General features: G+C 38.7%; 1 protein-coding gene across 1 annotated transcript in view; it reads right to left on the bottom strand.

Moving 5' to 3' along the window:
* The window catches only part of LOC119745055 (protein unc-13 homolog A-like), an 83,997-nt gene that overhangs the window by 29,763 nt on the left and 32,511 nt on the right, over window positions 1–21,723 (bottom strand). The window contains exons 9-14 of the mRNA XM_038221278.1: window positions 20,358–20,418; window positions 11,889–11,915; window positions 8,639–8,713; window positions 7,918–8,137; window positions 4,962–4,982; window positions 874–1,083 (exon numbers count right to left, since the gene is read on the bottom strand). Of these exons, the coding sequence (XP_038077206.1) occupies window positions 874–1,083; window positions 4,962–4,982; window positions 7,918–8,137; window positions 8,639–8,713; window positions 11,889–11,915; window positions 20,358–20,418 (614 nt within the window). The remainder of the gene's footprint in view (window positions 1–873; window positions 1,084–4,961; window positions 4,983–7,917; window positions 8,138–8,638; window positions 8,714–11,888; window positions 11,916–20,357; window positions 20,419–21,723) is intronic.

Raw genomic sequence — 21,723 nt, 5'->3', positions numbered from 1 at the left:
ATAAAACCAAAGAAAAAGGTTGAAATAGTTGGAAAAATGAAAGACAGAAGTGACCTCTATTCCCAAAATAGTGAAAACATGCTCTCCCTATCTATTTCTGTACAGTGGTGAAGCCAGAAAGTTATGACTGGCCGGTGTTTCCCTTTTTTTTGTCAATCTGATTTCAGTTGTCTTTTTGGAACAAAGATCTAATTGAATTAATGGGGACATTTTGGAGACATGCTTTTAGTGTGATGAGAAAAGACATGTGGTAAATGTCTGGGAACTATAAAATGAAAATGAAACATCGAAATTTGGGGATTTCTTTCTTTTTTTTTAACAAGTTTTAAAAGTGTTGAACTTACCCAAAAAAAGCATTAAAGGAACACATACATCTTTTTTTCAGTTTTCCAGTGATCTGTCCAGAAATTGCAAAATTCTTTTCCAAACTCGAGCTGGAAATGACTTCTTCATATAAAAGGACCCATGGTTTTAGTGAAACATACGATTGCATTCAGTTCACTGTACAACATACATCTTTCCTATTTTTAAATCATAGTTTCATAACTGAAGTTGCACTTCAATTTACGTAGGTTGCAATTAGGGACGTTTATTTACTGATCCATGATGCCTCATATGGTATCTTATTTCTGTAAACTGCAAAACTATACCATGCATTTTCTGGCTACACCTCTACACAGAGATTTCAAGAACCAAACGAATACCCAAAAAGCCAACATCCTCCACCAATGTGCTGCCGATGGTGAGACGATGATCCCAGAAACTCAGGCAACTGGTGATGAAATTGCAACCTTCCACTTCTCCAACGAAAACAAATAATGGATTGCCAAGGCAACCACAAAAAAAAAAACATCCCCAGCCATTTTTTTTTACCATCCTGCGGCTGGTCAGGTACAATGCGCTCCAGCGACGAGGTTTTGATTTCCACAAACTCCTCCTCCTCAAAGATGTCTTCCTCCCGTATCTGGCTGGGCTCCGAGTCGCTGTCTGTGTTGGCGGAATTGCACAGATTCCAACCAAACAGCATGTGGGGTATGGCACGTAAGCGTATCATAAAATTGTGCACTAAACCTGTCGCCTCTCCTTCGGTTTTACAAGTAAGGGTTGAAGTTGAAAGCGGTTTAAGTTTTCTTTTCAAAACCATCTAAACCAAACATTTCTTTACAAAGACAGTGACTTGATGATTTGGATGAAAAAAAAAGTGTAACAGTAAACTTGGAAAAAGGGGCTTTTTTCCAGCCATTATGTGACTGAGAAAGCCATCAAACAACAAAAAAACGAGAATTAAAACAACAATGAAAAAGATGAACTACCACACATCAGACCATTTGCCCTTCCCACGTACCAAAAAAAAAGAAGAAAAAAAGAAGAAGAAGCTATGCTTTGAAAGAACATAAAAGACAAATTGAATCACCTCTCAAACCAACTTGTTCCAACAAATTACAGACAAACAATGCTTTGTTTCAGGAGAGTATTTGTCTCAGAAAAATATTAAATCTGACATATTGGGATGAGTAATTTTACACTTCTTCTGTGTATAACTGCATGCATCTTGTACTGAAATATGACAGTATCACCAATCCAACAAACTAGATATCAGATGGTGTCCCTTTGATCTTTCTAAATGTTTTTCCCATTGTTCTGACCAGGGATGAGATCGTCAATCTAAAAAAAGTCTGAAAATTGAATGATAGGCCTGAAAATGTCTTCCTTTCTATACAGATGATGTCTTTCTCTCAGATTCAAAAACTCTGAATTCAGACCAAAGTCTAAAAATCTCATGCCTGTTTGACACCTCAATTTTTTTTTCCACACTTGTGCTCTTACACTTGTTCCTGGTCTTTTACTCATCAACAAGTACTATTACAGTGAACAAAGATATGGAACTTTGAAATTGTCTCTCCTGATATAATTTCTATCGAGATCACTTTGTGTTATACTTGTGCTATCCCCTTGGATCCCTAACTTATACATGAAAACTTGCAAGCAGATGTTACTATTTCCTTTTCTCATAATTATGTAAAGTTGAACGAAGACATTGACTGGAGCAGGGTTTGAACCTGCAACCTCTGGATTGCCGTTCTGGTGCCCTACCAACTGAGCTATCCAGTCCCGTGTTGGCAGTTTTCCCAATTCATCAATATCTTTGTTCAAAAACGCTGGTCAGAAGCCATGAAAATGTCTATGCTCTGTAGCCCCAGGATCACTCCCAAATTCACGATGCCATCAACCTTAGCAATGCTGCAAACCTGAGGTTTATATTGTCAAAATATCCCTAGAGACGTCTTTGATGAAGTTTCAATATTACAGGGGATCATTTCTCAAACTCACAGCAGTTGACAAGTGCAATTTGCTGCTGTCAGACACAGCATATCACCTTCTGTCAAGAATGTTTTCTTTTCATAAATCGGAGAAGCGATTTTGAAGCCTTTGAAATTTTACTCAAGATGCAAGGAAAAGCCAGCGTAAAAGGTTTTTTATGAGCAAATGCTCAAAACGCACTTCTCACCAAAAACAGCATTTTGTTAAACTACGATTGAATGGCAGATATGTAAAAACAGATGAACTTGTTGCAGAAAAAACAGGAATGAACGTCTAACAAATAGTTTGAAAGATTCTAGAATATGCTTATAGGAAATGATGATCAATGAGGTTACTTTTGACTCGCTAAAAAAAAAGAGCCTAAATGTCTAACACTAATGCAGCTTTTTTTTTCAAATTTGTTTTGAATGAAATCACACAAGACACGAATGAGTGAAATCACATGCAAGGACAAGTACAAATGTGCCATCACATAAGATACAGAAATGGTTCATACATGTAAATGTGCAGACCAAGCTTCACTTCGTCGACAGCTCAAAAATAAAAACTTTCTCTCATAAAATGAAAAAGCTAGGCAAAAGTATGAATGACCAAGAAAAAAAGTTGTGAGAAATAAACAAAGACTGACAACTGTGGACAAATACATGTAAAATGTGATAACAGTTGAAGCGTGAACGGGGAAAAACTCACAGACAGGACGAAGATATACATGAAAAAAAATGGCATTTTTAGCTGGCGTTTCAAATATGACAATTGAGCAAAAGACATCACACAATCATTTTAAAACACATGCGCACTGATTCCAGAAACTTGGTTGACTGCTGCATCTAATAGGCCTGCATTGCAATTTTTGAAATTTTTGAAAGTGTTGCTATTTTTAACACCAACACTCCCCTACTTCCAGTTAAAAAACTAAATAGTTAAATAAAAAAAGAGGAAAACAAATTAACAGACAAAACAAATGTGTTCACATATACAGCTGGACATAAAAAAGAAAAAGGAAAGCTACAAAGACATTTACATTTGCTCCATGCAGAATGTTCTTTTAATGGCGCCTGAAAATATTATTTTTCTCATCGCAAATTTCCTTTTATTGAACATCAACATGAATGTCTATTTGAATCAGCCATATAAGGCTGATTTAAGTTGCTGTGTTGACTGAGACTTGTTAACCAGTTCGCGCCGGATGACGTGTATCCGCGCAAAGGTTTTGCTGTATTCGAAATGGAACACGCAGGGAGCGAGGCCGGAAATATATGTCAGTAACCCGCTCGCAGCGAGCGAGGCCAGAAATATGAGTGTGATGCCCGAGGGTGATGGCTTTAACCCACCTGGCATGAGTGAAAAGTAATCCTGCGCCTCGTTCCGTTCTTGTCAAAATAATCCCGGCATGAATTGGTTAAGGGGCTATTCAGAATAATCAATGTTAAACTGAAAAACATTGTACAAAGTTCTGTGTGCTTGGCAATTTCCTCTTCTGTTTCAACTACAAAGTTGCATGCTGGAAGCCTAGAAACGCCATTGAAAACTCCTGAGCTGGGAGAGCATTGACCTAAAATATCTGCTTCATTTGAAGCATCACTTTGTTCTTCAGTGTATAGGATATATTAAATAGTCATTCAATATTTAAAAATTGAAATTTGGGGTGGGTGGGTGGGTAAAAAAATCTCAAAATATGATTGAAATTTTTAAAAATTGACTATTCTGAATGGCCCTAGCACTAAAATGTCTGTTTTAGGGTAAAAAGGTTTGAAATCTCATAGTGTTCAATCATTGGTGTGTGTCAAATTGTACACACTAGTGTGGAATTTCATATATTTAGTTCCAAACAGAGATTTACTGAGATTTTGAGGTTCACCATGCATAATTCATCATCACTCAATATTGCTCAGTCACATTGTTCACATCGGTAGCTGGACACACTGCACAAATACCCGCTCAATAATTACAAAGAGCAAGGTAGGAGACACTCTTGAAAATATTGCCATTGTATAGGTACGTCTGGCATCATGAGAAGACTCTCCATGCAGGTTTGTGTAAATTCTGATCAAAATCAATCGACCAAACTTGAACATTTCATACATGTGCAAATGAAGGTGTCTGACGCTACACCACAAATTTTCACCTGCTATTTTTGCACCGCGTCCATACCACTGTTTAACTTTGGAAAGGCACCTTCAGTGACTCACACACAGAGCATATGTAAAAAAAAAAAACCCAACAAAAAAACCAAGCAGTATGACAAACAGACAGACAGAGACAATATTCATCAAAATGGACATAAAAGAGCAACATCTTTGAATGGACATCTGAAATCATCACACCAATTAAATCAAGACGCACAGTATCGCAAGCACATCTTTTCGTGAAATGCGTCCGCACAGAATGAGAAATCAAATCAAATCATAACTCTTGCAGAGGCAGGCAGTGAAAAAGGCAGAAAATGTGAAGATCATGTGACCCTTTCTAGCAGCTGGAGCGCCCTCTATTGTCGAAAATCTGAGAGAAGCAGGCAAGTATTACATGTACTTTGCCTGTTTTTTTTTTCTTTCAAAGTTTCCGAAGAGGGAGCTGCACCTGCTGTGAAGGTTTTTTTCTTGTTTTTGTTGCAGAGAAGGAATAATGAGTTCATAACTTACTGCTGTTCTTAGTCATGAAGACTGCAAAAAGGGGAAGAAAAACAACAACCAAATGTAGCTATCATTCACTAAGCATCCAGTTAATCTAATACCACTAGCATACCCCAACCCATCTCAGTGGTTGCTCATTCCTCTGTGTTACCTTCATCCAAAACCAACTACCTGTAAGAAATACATTTTTGTTAAAAACCAGCATTCCGGGTGCTTTATGAGATGGTGGATGATGTGCTGTATGTTTAGTATATATCATACATCAGTCATTATTTGGCCATGTCCGAAACGAGCTTCCAGGGCTGAGGCTTAGCTTGTTCCCACTGTATAGACAATAGCTCTAAACTAGAGATTCAGATGCGGCCATATTCTCCTAAATGACAACTAAGTGTCCAAAAAAAACCCAAAACATGTCCTACTTTTGATCCTAAATAACTCTGTTGTTTACCAATGGAATTAACCAAAAATTTCAGATCAAGTAATCAAGGCATGACAAATTTCATGGAGTGAGTTTCATCAGCTTTGTGCACAAGGGTGAGATTTAAACGCCATATGAAGGAAATAGTCACTTTTAGAATGTCGATACAGTGCTGGAGACGGTGGCGGAAGGGTTGTGCTGCGGCCGAAAGGTTCTGAAGGATTGCAGATCACCCCTGATGTCATTGCAAACCTCCTCGATCGTGTGTTGCTCCAAATGATCAAGGAGGTGTGCAATAACATCAGGGGTGATCCTGCATTCCTTCAGAAGCTTTTGGCCGCTGTACGCGCCTTTTGCCACCGTTTCCAGTGCTGTATCGACATTGGAGAATGCGAAGCCGAAAGTGGCAGATTCTGAAAGTGAGTATTTTTTTCGTATGGCATTTAAATCTGACCCTCTTGCACAAAGCTGATGAAACTCGCTCCATAAAATCTGTCATGCCTTGTTTACATGATCTGAGATTTTGGTTCAATTCCACTTGTAACCAACAGAGTTATTTAGGATCAAAAGTACGTCTTTTTTGACACGTAGTACCGGTACATGTGGCTCACTATAAAATCAATCAATCTGCGTTTGATTTCCTCTGAAGTTTTCTGAATCTGTATGGGCTACACTGACTTAAAATTGGGGCTAATGAAGACCGCTCTGTTTTACCAATAGGGTAATCCACTCATATTCTACAATGGCTAATTATTTTAACTGGTCACAGTTATTTCAAAATGTACAAAGTGGGAGGATCTAGCTTTCAACAATACGTATACATTGTACAGTGTAAAAAGTCCAAAAACATAACTCATTTCGAGACCGCTTCCCGTGCACACAAGGACAAAGTGTTGGGTTCATGTCACAAGTGTAGTTCGTGCTCAAGAGCTTTGTTTGTTACGTCGGCCACCATTTGACAAGACAATTCTTTCCTTGTTTTAATAGAAATGCTCATTACTCTATCACTACTCCTTATTCATGTGCAGCCTTCATGGACGACTCTGTCCTTAGGCCCCCCCAAAAAAGTCTCCGGTTTCTGGTATGCGCGCGCGTCGCCGTAGCCATGTGCGTCGGCAAAATGAAAACGTTTTTTTTTCAATGAAAGATGATGTCTCAAAACCGCCAAACTCACTGGTTTGACTGGAATCATGCTGCTGCACAATTTTAACGTGTTTTTAGATTGGGTTATGGTCGAGAATAAGCTTTATGTGGCCTCTCTGGACTCCCATATATTTGCACTAAGTTTAGTCGGGCACCATTTGCAGTCATCAGCCGACATTTGAAGCAAAAAAATCAGGTAAAACAAAAATTAAAAGCCGCGTCGCCGCACCACTTTTTGGGCAAGCTCCATACCAGAAACCGGAGACTTTTTTTTTTTGCCTTATCTCTTTGGATAAGGTCTCAATATTCCAACCTTGCAAAATACAGTACTAATTTGAAGTTGAACAAAGAAATTGACTGAAGCGTGTTTTGAACCTGCGACCTCCTGATTGCCATTCCGGTGCGCTACCAACTGAGCTATCAAGCTACATGTTGGCGGTTCCCCGTTTTGCCAATGTCTTTGTTTAAGGGGCGCTAGTCGAAAGCCACAAACCCCTACATGCCATGTAACTAGGTATCACATCCTAAGTCACTATGCTAGCAACATTACCAAAGCTGCAAACCAAACCTGGACAAAACTTGTTAAAGTTGCTGGCATTCTAACCTGGGTGTGTGGTCCCTGGCTACATGGCATATACATGTATGGCTTCTGACTAGCGCACCCCTTGAACAAAGACACGGACAAATTGAGGAACTGCCAACATAGGGCTGGATAGCTCAGTTGGTAGAGCACCAGAACGGTATTCTGCAGGTCGCAGGTTCAAACTCCACTCCATTCAATTTCTTTGATCAACTTTAAAATGTATAATAAAGCAACTGGTCGGATTCAATTTGGGCGATTCAAGATGCAGTGCGCCACCAAGAGTTTACCATAGAGAGTCCATTTTTCAAGTTTATGGTCGACAAAACACGGCCACTTTGAATGAGTGTCAGTAGACATCTTGAACTAATTTTTATTGATTGGGGCATGGCATTCTGTCACCTTACAAAAAAATACCATATTGTAAAAGAAAAAAAAAGGGCAAACAGATACTAGAATCATACGCTTTAATATGAAACTACTGACTGGACAAACTAACAATTTCAAATGTTCCGCGCTGCGAATTTGTCAACCATCTCCCACAATGCACTGGGAAAAATGAACTCTCCGTGGCAAACACTTGGTGGCGCGTTGCATTGTGAAACGCCCGAAATTGGTGGCCTATTTGAAGATCCAAAATATAGTGGGCCCAGTCATTCCAACAATGAGGATCAGGAGCAGATATGTTAAATACAGATATCTATTTAGACAATAAACTCAACTGGTCACAAAACCACAATCTACAAAAACCCAGAATTTCTCTTGACTTATCTGTGACAAAATATCAAACCTGCGAATGATTGTTTGAAGTCGTGGGTACTTACGCTGCAGGCAGTCGGCGTTGAGCAGGTCCTTGCACTTCTCGTGGCATTTGACCCCGCACTCGGCGCAGCGTACCCCTTGCCGGGCAATGCCCCACAATAAGCCCTCGCACTCATAGCAGTAGGTGGGCGTGGAGGCCGTCCACACCTCGAAGTTGTGGGGTGTGGTGCTGGAGATCGGGTAGATGAGGGCCTGTAGGGACTTCTTGTAGACATGACTTTTCTGAAAGGTCGGACCAAATCAAAAGCGGTACATTTCTGGACGTCTACCAAAAAAAAAAATGCTCCTAAATTTGTTTATAAAAATGGCCGGTTAAATAAAACTCATGACCAAATATTCCTGAGCCAGGAAGAGAAAATATAGATTTTGCTACAGAAAAAAAAAGGATAATCTTTTATCGATTGAAAAAAAATGCAAAATACTTCTGAAATTTTTTTTTTTTTTCAACCAGTAAACCTAACTGAATGAGGAAATATCTGCAATAAAAACTTAAATCAGGAAAAGTCAACTTGGGCTGAGATGAACAAAAACTGGACTTGATGAAAAGTCACAATAATCTGGAGTCGTCACAATGTAAATGAAGTTATGAAACAACACTCAAATGAATATTACAAAAAAGTCATATGCTTTGACAAAAAAAGTTTACAAATATCAACTAGCATTGAGAATTTTCAAATTTCTTTCACTAAGTCTTGGACCCTGACTGCGCTGGCATTAACTTACCAATTCCTCATCATTCAGAGACTGTCTAGTGACCAAGGTGGAGGGGCCAGACTGCCGCTTTATAGCAGCCAACGACTAGCGAGTCAAAGGATAATAAAAAAGAACATGGTTAAAAACATCCAAATTAAAAAAACAATCTCCATTATCCCCAGTCATAACAAGAACTGCCAAACCATTCCCTGGTGGGTACCGGTTAAATACCATCCAATTACCTATTGCTTAAAGGCAGATTTTCATCCCATTTGCAAATGTCATTAAAGGTGATTGAAGCTTGTCAAATGCATTATCCAATCACTGCGTATCACCTAATTGGCTTCGATTTAATTTCATCTTTGAAACCTTGTTTTCAAAAGATGAAATGTCATTTTGGATAATTATTGGACTCTGAACAATGTGGTGTGAGTTTTCACAAGCAGTGGTGTTTGGGAATTCATTCCTCCTATACAAAAGATCGAGTTAGAAAATTGAAGGCTCAAGAGAATTGAACTTTCTTATCTACAAAAAGGAATATTGTCTTTTAAGCTATCAGCTTCAGTACAAAAATTGGGCCACCGGTATCAAATGATCGAAAGGAGCAATGCTCATAGCTCAAATCTGTGATAGCATTGCAGTGTGAGCGGTGGCAGTTTTGTGGGTGTTATCACTTTTATTATTTTTTTTCAAAATGGCCGCCAATATGCTTGTTACCAGATTAATTATATGTGGTTACACGCATGTTTTGGCCGCAATTTATTTTTTAAGTGATAGCACCGAAAAAGCTGCCACCGCTGCAATGCTATCACATATTTTCCAACTACATGTACAGGGGTGCATACCTTGTCAAAAATCACAATGAGCATTATTCCCCTCATTTGATACCGACCAAACCCCCAGGCTGATGGCCTATTAATAGTTTCTTACACTGCTAAGAGATTGAGAAATAAACCCCCCAAAAAACAACCAACTTTGCTTGACTCGTTTCGAAAACATTACACAATGTTGCAAAACTTGAGTCCAGAGAAGCACTGTTCTATAAAACATATTTGCGAAAAGCTTTGTTTCACGTCACTCGTGAAAACTGAGTTTTTACAATCATGGCATGGTTTTGAGAGATGAAAATCTGCTGACTACAAATATACAGGTACCCATAACACTTTCCCCTTTTACAAAACACATATCGTCGGTCGCACCATGAAGTGACGTATCGTATCCACAAAAGTCCATAGACAATACGTCACTTCGTGGTCCACCCAACGGTTTATGAACAAAATAAAAAGAAAGTAATACAAAAGAGTGGTAAAAGAAGTTCAAAATTCTATGAGAGTAAACAAATTGATCAATGGGAATATGTCAAAATGGTTGCTGGTTAAGTTAAGTGTCTGGTGAGTTTTCAGAACGGCTGAACATTTTCTTTCTGGTATTAACCTTTACCTTCAGTGATGTGCAGATATGATTGAAACAACACACATTGAAGATTTAAAATATGAAATATAGATTCAAAAATGACAATAAAAGACTAATCTCAGGATGGTTTAAGGAATGAAAGATCAAGAATCTGATGTCTGAATTGTGTGAATGAAAGAAAAGGGAATAAATTGGAAAATGGCAGTGACCACACTAGTGTGACCAAGACCATGAATGTAATAGTTTCAGGGAAACAACTGCAATGTAGCTTTTAATAGAAAATAAAAACCCATGTGGGTGCAGACCTGTAAATTAGCCTGAAATTGCCTCCGCTGGCCAAATCACGATTTGCATATACTCAAATTCTCCGGTATTAGAGCATTTTGTGGGCCGTGAACTAGAGATTAGGGTAGCCGTGCAGAGGACTGCAAGCTCATATTTCTGTGAAATGTGGATGAAATTAGGCCCTAAATAGGCTCTATTTTGCAATGGAGCGTAGGCGTCTTTTCTTAAAACGGCGATGGGCTTTAGGACTACTTTAGGGGGTGATCATCTGGTTAAGTCTCTGGTTAATCTCCTAAAAATTGAACCGAAAATGAAAGATGATAAAATAAGCTTTAATTTGATGTGTGTCTGAAACATATTGGAGAGCTGTGAGTATTTTTAATCATTTTGGGAAGTGCGCGTGATCATCACAGTCTATGGTATTTCTGACTGGCTTTGCAATAACATTAGTGACAGTGAGTGATAGCGCTCATAAAATGAATGCAGCAGACGGACAACGAAAGGTGCCAGATGACTAACAATGTTGGGCATCAATGCACAACTCTACCCAATATCTGTTCACCTAATTCCTTGTCCACGGTAAGATGATTCAACACTGTCATTTCACTTTTCGGTTCAAATTAATAAAAAAAATACAAAAAGGAGAGAGAAACTCCTCTGGGTTCTTTTACCAATCAATATTCCCCGGGCGACATAGACTTGGCTCAGGGAAGACACCTTGTTAAATTGCCAAATGTGCAATAATGGCCGAAAGTGCATTACATGGATAACGTTCGGGATGCACTTTTTTTGTGCATGGCTAAATCATCCATTCAGAGAACAGAAGAAAAGGACTTCTCTTGGAACTACATAAAAAATGTCCATGGGAAAAAGCTACTTTGTAATTTCTAGGTTATTTAACAAGCATTTATTCATGACTTTAATTTTTTTTTTATAATAATTACGTTTGGCAAAAAAATGTTGCTGTTATGACTTGGCTGCTCTAAATATTATAGAGTTATTTTGTGTGAAACGGAGATAGAGGCCTATAATTTCTACCCCTTTTTCTTAAAAATGCAAAAGAGAATTGGTATTTCTTTGTAAGCACGTCCATTAGAACTTTTCCTTGTATACAGGAAATATTTCATAATGCAAAGCCTGGTAACTGATGGTGAAAATACGTTTTGAAAAAGGAAGAGAGAGTTTAGTGACTTTTTTTTTAAAAGGAAGAGCTTATTTGCAAAATGGCTTACCGGTACATCCGCTTTGGCTAATTTTGAAAAAAGTTACATTCCTAAGAATGTATGGTCAATTACTTTCCTCCTGATGGTCCAAAGTCAATTTCTATAAAAAGTGGATGTAAGCTGTTTTGCGAATAAGCTTTTCAAATATTGTACCATACACAACGAAACAATTTTTTTTGGACTTGCTACACTTCTCAATCAATCCCAAAACCATGATACCATTAAGAAATATTGATTTAAAAACAAGGATTTAGATTTCCATTCATCCCATGCCTGTTCCTCATTCACATGCCAGCCTCCCAAAAAAAACCATGCAGGTCATGTCAAAGGTCAAAGTTCACCACAGAGTGCTTCCTTACCCAACAAAAGCTTTTGACTCCAATCTCCTGAAGAGGTGAGCATGACAAACAGGGTGACAGACAGGGAGAGAGAGAGGTGTCAAGACAGGAACCAAGATTGGACCGAATGTTGAGAAGATTTGTTAAAAAAATTGTGCATGGTTTTTTTCCATAGCCATGGCAAAGACTGGGTTGGGAATATTTGGATCAAATCCAAAGTGTAGTTGTGAAAATTAAACTTACGGTATTGTTCAGAAGAACGTTCAATATTCTTGGTAGTTAAACACAAAGAATTCTTGGACGAAATCTTTCAAGAAAACTTTTATAGATCTCTCTCATAGGACGCCATCTTCGTAGGAAAATGACAACTGCGTGTTGCATGTGCATCGGGTCGGGTTGACCAGGCCAAACCGACACGAAACATTAGAGATATAAACCGAATCCGAACCGAAACCGATCTGAACTCCCTCAAACCGACTCGACCCGACCCGACAAAAAATAAGGTAAAACCGACCCGACCCGAGAAAGCCCGAAAAAAACCCGAATAACTGGCTTGGACAAAGTGATCACTTTTTTTGGTGCCTGCCCTTACCCACATGGCATGAATTCGTTTGCAAAACCATCGTCTCTCTCTCTGTCATACTCAGTGGGTTGATCGAGAGTAACTTCGCTTATTGAACAAACGCATGGTCATCTAGCGGGATCATGAAAACTGTTACAATCTATCTATTTCACATGATCCCGTTACAATCTATCTATTTCACCGTCAGTCCCGATCCGACTGGAGAAGTTAATACCGTGGGAACTTGATAGTGCGCTCGGTGGCCACACCACACAATGGGCTGCGGTCACAGTGACTATCAATAATATTGCATCGCCTGAATTTTTCAACTAAACCGACCCGACCCGACCCGACCCGACCCGACCAAAATGTTCTCAACACGCACGTATGTTGCTTAAATTTCTTAGAAATACAGCGCAGCCGATATGCATCACAAAAATTTGACACCCAAAATGCCGATGCACGTGGCAATCTGTAGGAAGTGACGTCATTTGAGAGAGACCTATACCATTTTACTGTAGCTGTACTATGCTGTGATGTGGACACACATTATGGGCCCAAATGATGGATGTGTACAGGTTCTTTCCGCATACCGGTAGCACCCAAACTTTCTTGAAATTTTCATGTGGGACAAAAGTGAGAATAGTTCAACCTGATGATTTTCTTTTTCGGTGAAATGAAATTTAAAATGAAATATACTATAAAAGTGGACAAATAAATTGGATTATTATTAGTCATTGCCAAGGAGACATGGGTGAAAAAGTTAAAAATACGGCTATGTAGCAAAATTCCATCCCTTTTTGTGGAAATGTGTGCCATTCTGTGATAGTGCGTGAAAGACTCCAATCCCGTAGTTCAGATACCACCAAAAAAAAATCCTTTTTTTTTTGTCTGTGTGAAATCCAACTTCAACATTAACTGAGTCATTACCAATTTTCGCCACATCTTTACAAAAGAATGTTACAGGTTTGGAAGAATTGGAAGAAAAACAAAAGGGAAAATTGAAAAAAACAAAGTCTTTAGTCATTCATGTAAGATTCCCACATGAAGTTAGTGGAAGATCTTTACACGAAACTTGGTTCAAACTCAAACATGTACTTTCTAATTGCAGTCCTTATGAAAACAAGCAGAAACTACAGTTAAGTTCATGCAAACTAAAAAAAATATTAAAAAAGTACGTTTACTAAGAATAAGAATTTCTGATGCAATAGTTGAATTGATAGAAATGAATCACAGCTCGTTCCGGGCAAACATGCAATCAGACACTTTGTCTGATCAATGTAGTTAAACTGCATTATCACTATCTGAAATAAATACATGTATATCAAAAGTAAAGTTAATTATTACATTTCACACTTAACTGAATACCTGACAAATTTTGACATGGTACAAGATGTATATAAATTGCTACCTTTGCACACAAAAATAATTGACAATGGAAACAAGTTTTACAATATGAACACCAGAAACATCACGACCAACACGTGCAACAAATAACAACACAACGTAAAAATTAAAAAAAAAAACACCCAAAAAACCCAAAAAATTAAAAGGAAAAATGCATGTATACCCAAAACCAAACCAATAATACCTGAGAAGTTGTTAGAAAACCATAACCGGTGAGTACATGTACAAAGTTCCTAACTCTTAAGACTTTAAAATGAACACAGTAAACTCTGGAATTTGTATTACAACTTTTTTGTTTCAATGATTTCAACTGCAGCCAAAGTGAGGACTAGAATTTAGGACAAGAAACTTAATAAACACAAAAAAAGCCTACTGCTCACTGATACATTACTTGAAATTTTCTCATAGCATTAAGGCCTTTTCACACTATCTCCGTTTCGAACCGTGTTGAAACCTACCCGGATCCAACCCGGTTCAGCCCGAGTATTTTTCGACACGGATCGGAGAGACGCGACGTTCACACTGTCCTTTACGGGAACGGCCGCTACGTGAACCGTGTAACGTTCAATCCGGCTACGGCCCCTGTGAATTCACACTACAAATTCTCGACACGGATCGCATTCGGCACAGGGCGCTGCGATGATTTTCTCAATCCCATAATGCATTGCGACGCACCAGGCTTACGGACAGGCCGGTGTGCAGCGTGAATTTACTACTCTGTGCAATACGGACTCATTGGTAGTATTGCGCATGCCCATTGGTAGAAGGACCTGTCACGTGAAAGGGTTTGACCAATAATAAGAGAGTAAACGAATCCGATTTGGGAGTCCGATTTTTGTACGACACCAGCGCAGCTGTGTGCAATATTTCCAAAATGGCTCCGGTCATTTCGTTAGACGATTCGTTCTATTTAACATTAGAAATGTACATTTTGGGGGTACATTTTGCGGACCTAATACAAGCCCAGACTCGGTAAAGGATGCTCCATACACCGATACAATATTAGATGATAATTAGGGAGCGATTGTTTTGGGATCGGTGTTTGTGACGGCGATAGTGGTGGAGGGAAATATTATTATGCTCGGCGTGTCAGAGTTTCGGTAAAATGTCGGCCTCAACTCAACACGGATCGGCCGTGAGTGACTCAACCCGGGGCGGTTCACACTATCATTTTCGACACGGTTCACGCCGAAAAATGCAATTTCGATCCGGGTTGAGACTTTCAACCCTGGTCCCTCCCAGGGTTGATTTCGATCCGGCTAGAGCACTCTACCCGGGTCGGAACCGGGTTGAAACTTTAGAAGTGGGAAAAGGGTTGAAAAAAATCTCGGGGTTGGAACCGGTTCCAACCCGGAGATTTTGGACAGTGTGAAAAGGCCTTTAGTTACTGTAATTGGAATGAGAATTTCAAGTGTGAATCATGGCTTATTTTCACCCCGGCTTCACCCCGGGTCACCCCTGAGATTTTGACTAGTGTGAAAAGGCCTTATGTGTGCTACTTATGTCTTCGCTTGGAGTAGAAATCATACAAATAAAGCTGACAGTAATGATGTGTGATGTGTGACTGTCCACAACAGTGACAATTTATTAGTTTTTGTCTATCCCAGAGGGCATGCCTATGATCCTCTTCTTTGTACAATGTACATGTACACTGACTGACTGACTGACTATCACTTGGGAGTCAGGCAGTGCTATCATATATGATACCTGGCAACGCCAATGAATGGGCTAATACTGGCCCACTGTGTAGCCCAGATGCATGAAAGTACTTTCAGTGAATAGCCGTTCTGAATTGATTAGAGAACTTTGTGCACTCTGGGACCAGCTCTACTAGACTTGTCTAGTCTTGCTATTTATCAAATATTTGTCAGTGGTATTTAAAAGAAATCTTGTCAACGTCCATTCGACATGGACCTACAAATCTCATGACCTTACAGCTCTACTTCTCTGTCTCGGATGATTTAGTTGTTTATTGCCTGTCAATTTGTCCGATTTGCTTGTAGATGATCAGTACTAACACATCACACCTCGCTGGCGATAGCTATTAAAGCTGCCAACACGTTGCCTTGTGTAGCGGTAATTAGAGTGATTTCACGACCCTTCGGTTGACACAACATCAGCGCCACAAGCTGGTCACTTCCTACTCTGAGCAACTGCACCATGTTAGGGGCTGCGTCCGGTCAACCTGCGATTTGCCTGCGCGGCGCGCGACGGAACGGGTGGCTCAAGCAGAAAAGTCATGCTCAGGTCACACAACTGAGCGATCGTGTGATTCTCGTGGAACAAGTGGCATCTCGACACAAAATAACCACAACCATACTAACATCACCCACAACGCGACAAGGATTCCTCGGCGTAGACAAGATCATGTGACGTTCAAAATGGCAGTGAACGTGTTGATAACAATCAAACGATCTTCCAGGGCCAGGTCTGTTCATTCAGCCATTTTTTACGCATGCTGATTGGCTAAACAATGAAATAAGATGATCCGGATGCGCGATAACGTCGTAACTTCATACAGGTGGACTGCGATTGATTCCGCCTGTCGGGAACATGTTCTGTCGCAGCGCAAAAGATAAAATTGTTCTAGTCTTGCGACTGTTGATGTTTTTGAGTGCCAACTGATACTGCTCGTCTAAGTATCATTGCAGTCATGTTACACTCAGGCCACAAAAAAAAATCGGCGACGGAAACGTTCCTGAAAGCCATAGGTCAGGCCCAGCTTCATCCTGAAAAGTCAGTTGCCGACTGTTCTGTTTCGTCGCAAGGTTAACCTGCATGTGGGCGGCCTTAAAAACATCTTCTTTTGTGATTTTTCTCAATTTATCCATCTCAGAGGTGTTCTATCAAACAAAGTTATTAACATATTGTTCTAAGGAATATTTTTTTTTTCATTTAGAACTATACATTTCCTGTTGCTTCAGATAACGAGAGTTTACACATTTCTGAAAACATTACTACACGGCATCTTACCATCATAAAAAAATGCAATATATTTAAAGGTACTTTATACAACATTTGCTTTTGCTGTTATTCTCAAAAATGGATGGATCTGACTTAAAATTCTGATAACGAAAAATTAGTCTATAAAGTTAAAGGTTTTAGGTGCGTAACTTCTGCCTGGTTTCATATGAACTGCGTCACGCTCTTCTATGATGGATTGGTTAGTGTATGACAGAACCAGCAGATGGCGTGGCTTGTGGTAATGATGAAGCTCATATTGGAACCGCTCAAGCATGACCCACAGTCACACTGTTACTCACTAGGCTGCCTACGCTGGCATCCGTCCCAGGCGCCTGCATGTTTTTTTACTCAGTTAAACTGTCCCACAACGCTGCCAAGGCCAAAACATTTGGCCTTCTTCCAAGGGCAAATAATACATGTGGTCCAGAAAAAAAAGCCAATTAAACTCAGCATGGACATGTAAATGAACAGGTAGGGTTTTAAAGTTGAAAGTTATAAAATTTTGTACTTCGAAAAAAAAAAAACCCCTGAATTACCGTAAGCAAACAAAATTGTGTAAGGGTCCATACAAATTATCATTTTTTTTTCTAATTCAATTTTTCATTTTTCTCGAAATGTGGGCGGGTGGGTCAGGGAAAATAATTGAAAATCAACATTCACTTTACATGCATTAAACAAAAATATTTGGACTGTATTGAAAAACAAGGCGATTTTTTAAGATCAAAAATTGGAGTTGGTGGGTGGGCCGGGACAAAAACAAATGTGGGGAAAAAAAACATCTGAAATGTAAAAACATTGCATTTTAATTTTGAATGGCCCCTCAGTTGTCGAAATTATAGTATTAAAAAAGATGGAATTGTATTCTGTACAGCCTTTCTTCTGTGATATCTCAGTTTTGCGCCAAGCGAACATTATTACTTTGGTAATATACAGGTACAACATTTGCTTTGGCTGGCATTTTCAGAAATGGATGGATTTGGGGTTAGTATATTATAGCAAATATTGTTACACTGACTTGTTTTGTGTTCATAGATGCTGGACAAAACCAAGAAAAAAATGCTGTTCTTGTAGTCTGGTTCCCTGACCCTTCAAACAAAATGGCGCAATAAAATAAAAGTTTTTTTCCAATGATGGTCAGCCGACTATCGTTGAAAATTGATACAAAAATTTCTCTTAATTTCTTGCAAATGACAGTACACCAGGGGCCATGCTTTCACAGGATGCTTGAGATTATTATTCACTTACAGTCAAGTAAGGTATTTTATAATAAGTTGGTATTTTTTTTACGTTTGCAAATGTATATTCCGTTTATATCATATTGCCTGTCAACTTTGAATGTTCAGCTCGTTTTTCATGCGTTTCACAATTAAGCCTTGAAATTTATCCATCCTATGTCTATCATGATCATAATTGAATGTATTCACTGATGGTGCCCGAGGTTAACATTATCAGGAATTTAATCTGAGCGATCCGATGCCTCCAATCCAAAACCTTGGGTTAAATTGCAGTTAAAAGCTATATCGATGCAGTACTATGTTATTCCCATTTAAAAAAACAAAAGAAAGTCCTTGAAAATGATATCTATAGGAGGATAATGTAATTTCCACGTTCGTATTTGACTAATTAGCATTAAGTGTCATGTCTTTTTATTGGTTCTTCACCTTGGTTCGAGAGTTGGTTTGCTGTGTTTGAACCACATACAGTGTATATACATGTACACTTTCCTGCAAATGCAGAAATTATGCACTTAATTATGTCCTTCGGCAGGATAGTTTACACGGACAATTTCTATCCATCCTGGAGTTAATTTGGGTTGTTTTTTGTGAGCCAAGTTGATAAATCATGTTCAAGGCAACCTATGATTATTTTTCCCTAAGGGAGCTGATTTAATTATCCACTTTCAATTGCAATTAGTTTCATAATTGAATATTGTCACCAATGTATAGCTACTGGTACATGTACATGTACCAAACATATTTAAGGAATGTCAACTACGTGTACTACAACTAACTTTACTTATCATAATATTGTGTTTTATTAGAAATAAAAATAGAAATAATAAAAACAACAGTATTATATGGAATGTAATGTGAAAACCCTCCACCCCTATCTTTATTTGAGTGAATGTACATGTATGATATATAAAAAAAAAGATAGCATGCATAATTTACATGAATGTGCAAGTGCAACAGAAAAAAAACACACATAGATTTTAGCACACGGAGTGTGACTTACTGGTACAAGTACATTTACATCTTAATTGTGCATGTATGGAATAACTTGACGTTAAGTTCTACTTAAGAACTCCATCATATCGTCACCATTTTGACGAAGTGACACATCCATCCAAAACCGAGATTTTCTGAAGCTGAGATTTTTGGATATTCTAACATTTTATGATGCCCTCTACATGATTACCAAATGTCGAGACACAACATTCCATCATTCGTTAATTACGCTAATTGCACAAGTGTTGAAAGCGCTACACACTTTTTTTGTTTTGACGAGGTGACGAATCTCTATGTGTCACTTAGTCTCGTTGAACTATACACGTGTGCTACATTTAGACATATGAAGCCTCCATGATTTGCGTTTTGACGAAGTGACGCATCTGCGTTCTAAAATGTATACATTTTATATACGGGCACGCGCTGTGTACAAACATACCGGTATGCCTCATTTTTGTGAAGAAGTAGATTTTCCGTTTTGACGAAGTGACAGATATATCGTTAGTAATAAATATCTTCTAATTAAACACGATTTTATGAACAGAGATAACTGTTTTTGGCTATTTAACTCCTGGGCTATTGTCTCAGTTATATATTTTTCAATTCTGGTGGAGAAATGTACGCAAAAATGCAAATTGAAAAATCCACCAACTTCAAACGCAATTTTCTCAAAACTCTGTTTTGCATCTGTGTGCACAGATGCGTCACTTCGTCAAAATGGTGACAATATACTGGTTCAACTCGAATGAAGATACATGTACAGGTATGACAGACATTCAAACACCAGTGTGACGACACAGCCATACAACTGAAGACACTAAAGCTTTGCACACACTCAGATTAATATTTGGCCTGTGTGCATGTAAGCACTTTCTGCCATAGGCACTCACCAACTCACAAAATTGCTCAGGTTAAACTTAAGTAATAAGACTGATTACTAATTATAACAACTTTTGATTTTTTGGATTCAAGTAAAAAAAAAGTCCTCTTGAACGTTCTAAAAAATATTTACAAGTAGGGCCCTATATTCTAGGAACAGAACAAGCGCAGTCATACATACGTGTACAAAGCCAACAAATATATAATACATGTTCATGTACAGATCTGTGTGTTATGAGATGATGAAAGTGATTAAGATGGCACCAAGCATGCACACATGATGTACAAATACATGTAACATAAAATTATTTCATTTTACATCACGACTATGTGAACATTCTAACACGACCCAACAAATCATGCTTCACTGTTCACATCGACTGTGACTACCAGGAATTAAAAAAAAAGAAACATCCACCAATAAAATACATCTTTTAAAAAAGATCTCACCAGAGGTATTGACTTTCGTCGCGGCAGAATCTCCGGCATTGAGTTTATATCAAGGTAAAGACTAAGGGGGTGGAAGGAGTGATTGATCGACGGAAAAGAAAAGCCGGGAAAGGGAGAAAAGACACAACAGAAGACAACAAATAACAGGAAAGGAGGCAGGAAATAAGAGGATGAGAAAATGTAGAAAGAAACAAAACAGTCCCAGAACAGAGACAAGAACGTGGGATCAATGGTACAGAACAGCAGACATGATTGGATGTTACAAATGACGAAATTGACAAGGTTAACAAGAAGAGAGGTAGAGAATGTGTCAGGGACAGGACAAGGTATGAGACAGGATGGAGACAAACAAGAGGAAGGTATCAGGTAATGACAGCAGGTGATAAGGAAGACAGGGACGAAAGAAAAGAAAACGGTGTCAGAAGTGGGATCGGGGGAAGAGCCAGGGAGAAACACAGGGACAAAGCAGCCAGACAGTGGCAGAGTGGTCAATCAAGAGATAATGGCAGGTTGATCAGGTACGATGGAGAGTAGGAGGAAGTGACAAGAAGACATGGGAGGAAATGGGGGAGAGCAGACAATTCAGTTAATAGTTGAAAGTCATATCCTGATTGATGATTTGAGAAATATGCAGTTGACATTATAATTGAATTGCACTCATTTTGTTTAGCTTCAAATGGTTGGCTTTCAAATGTAAGCTTAACAGAAACAGCAACTTTGCAGTTTGGTCCTGCAATGGCAGTTTTTCAATTTCGCTTTTTTTTTTTTGCTTTCAGATAAAAGGTTCAACACCATTCCATTTTTTTCCTGAAAGAATATCAGGTTTGATCTAATGGAAGGGACAAACAATTAACATGTTTACAAGAGCTGAAGTTCTGCTATTTGTTAATGAAATTCAAGTTTGTCTTTGATTTTAATTTAATCTATCCTTGTCATTATTCAATGACTTCATAATCGTGGGCTGATAATTGACAGCTTTTCAACGAAAAACAACCATATGGACAAAAAATTCATCACCTCAACCTTGAAACACAAAGCTGTTTTTATGAACGAACAATTTCATGTCATTAATATACAGTGTGGGCGTTCGGAAATGGTTTGTACAGCGTTTCTACTTTTCTAAATGAAAGACGAGAGAGTTGTGAAGAGTGAGATTTTTGAGTGTGTGAATGGGCGACTCTTTGGTGGCTTGGGGTTACCATTAGTGTTGAAATCCTGCCTCTCTTGAGCGTCGATACTGAGGGGCCCATGCTAAAAGGCATGGTGTCCAATTCTGGCTCAACACCTAGCATCAGACTGTAGTTGAAACTGGACATATTTTGTGTTGTATGGGGGAGTATAAATTACAATGTTTATGAACCAAATT

The sequence above is a fragment of the Patiria miniata genome, unplaced genomic scaffold (genome assembly GCF_015706575.1).
Source record: "Patiria miniata isolate m_02_andy unplaced genomic scaffold, ASM1570657v1 HiC_scaffold_7, whole genome shotgun sequence".
Lineage (NCBI taxonomy): Eukaryota > Metazoa > Echinodermata > Asteroidea > Valvatida > Asterinidae > Patiria > Patiria miniata.
This window is presented reverse-complemented; position numbering and strand designations above follow the sequence as displayed.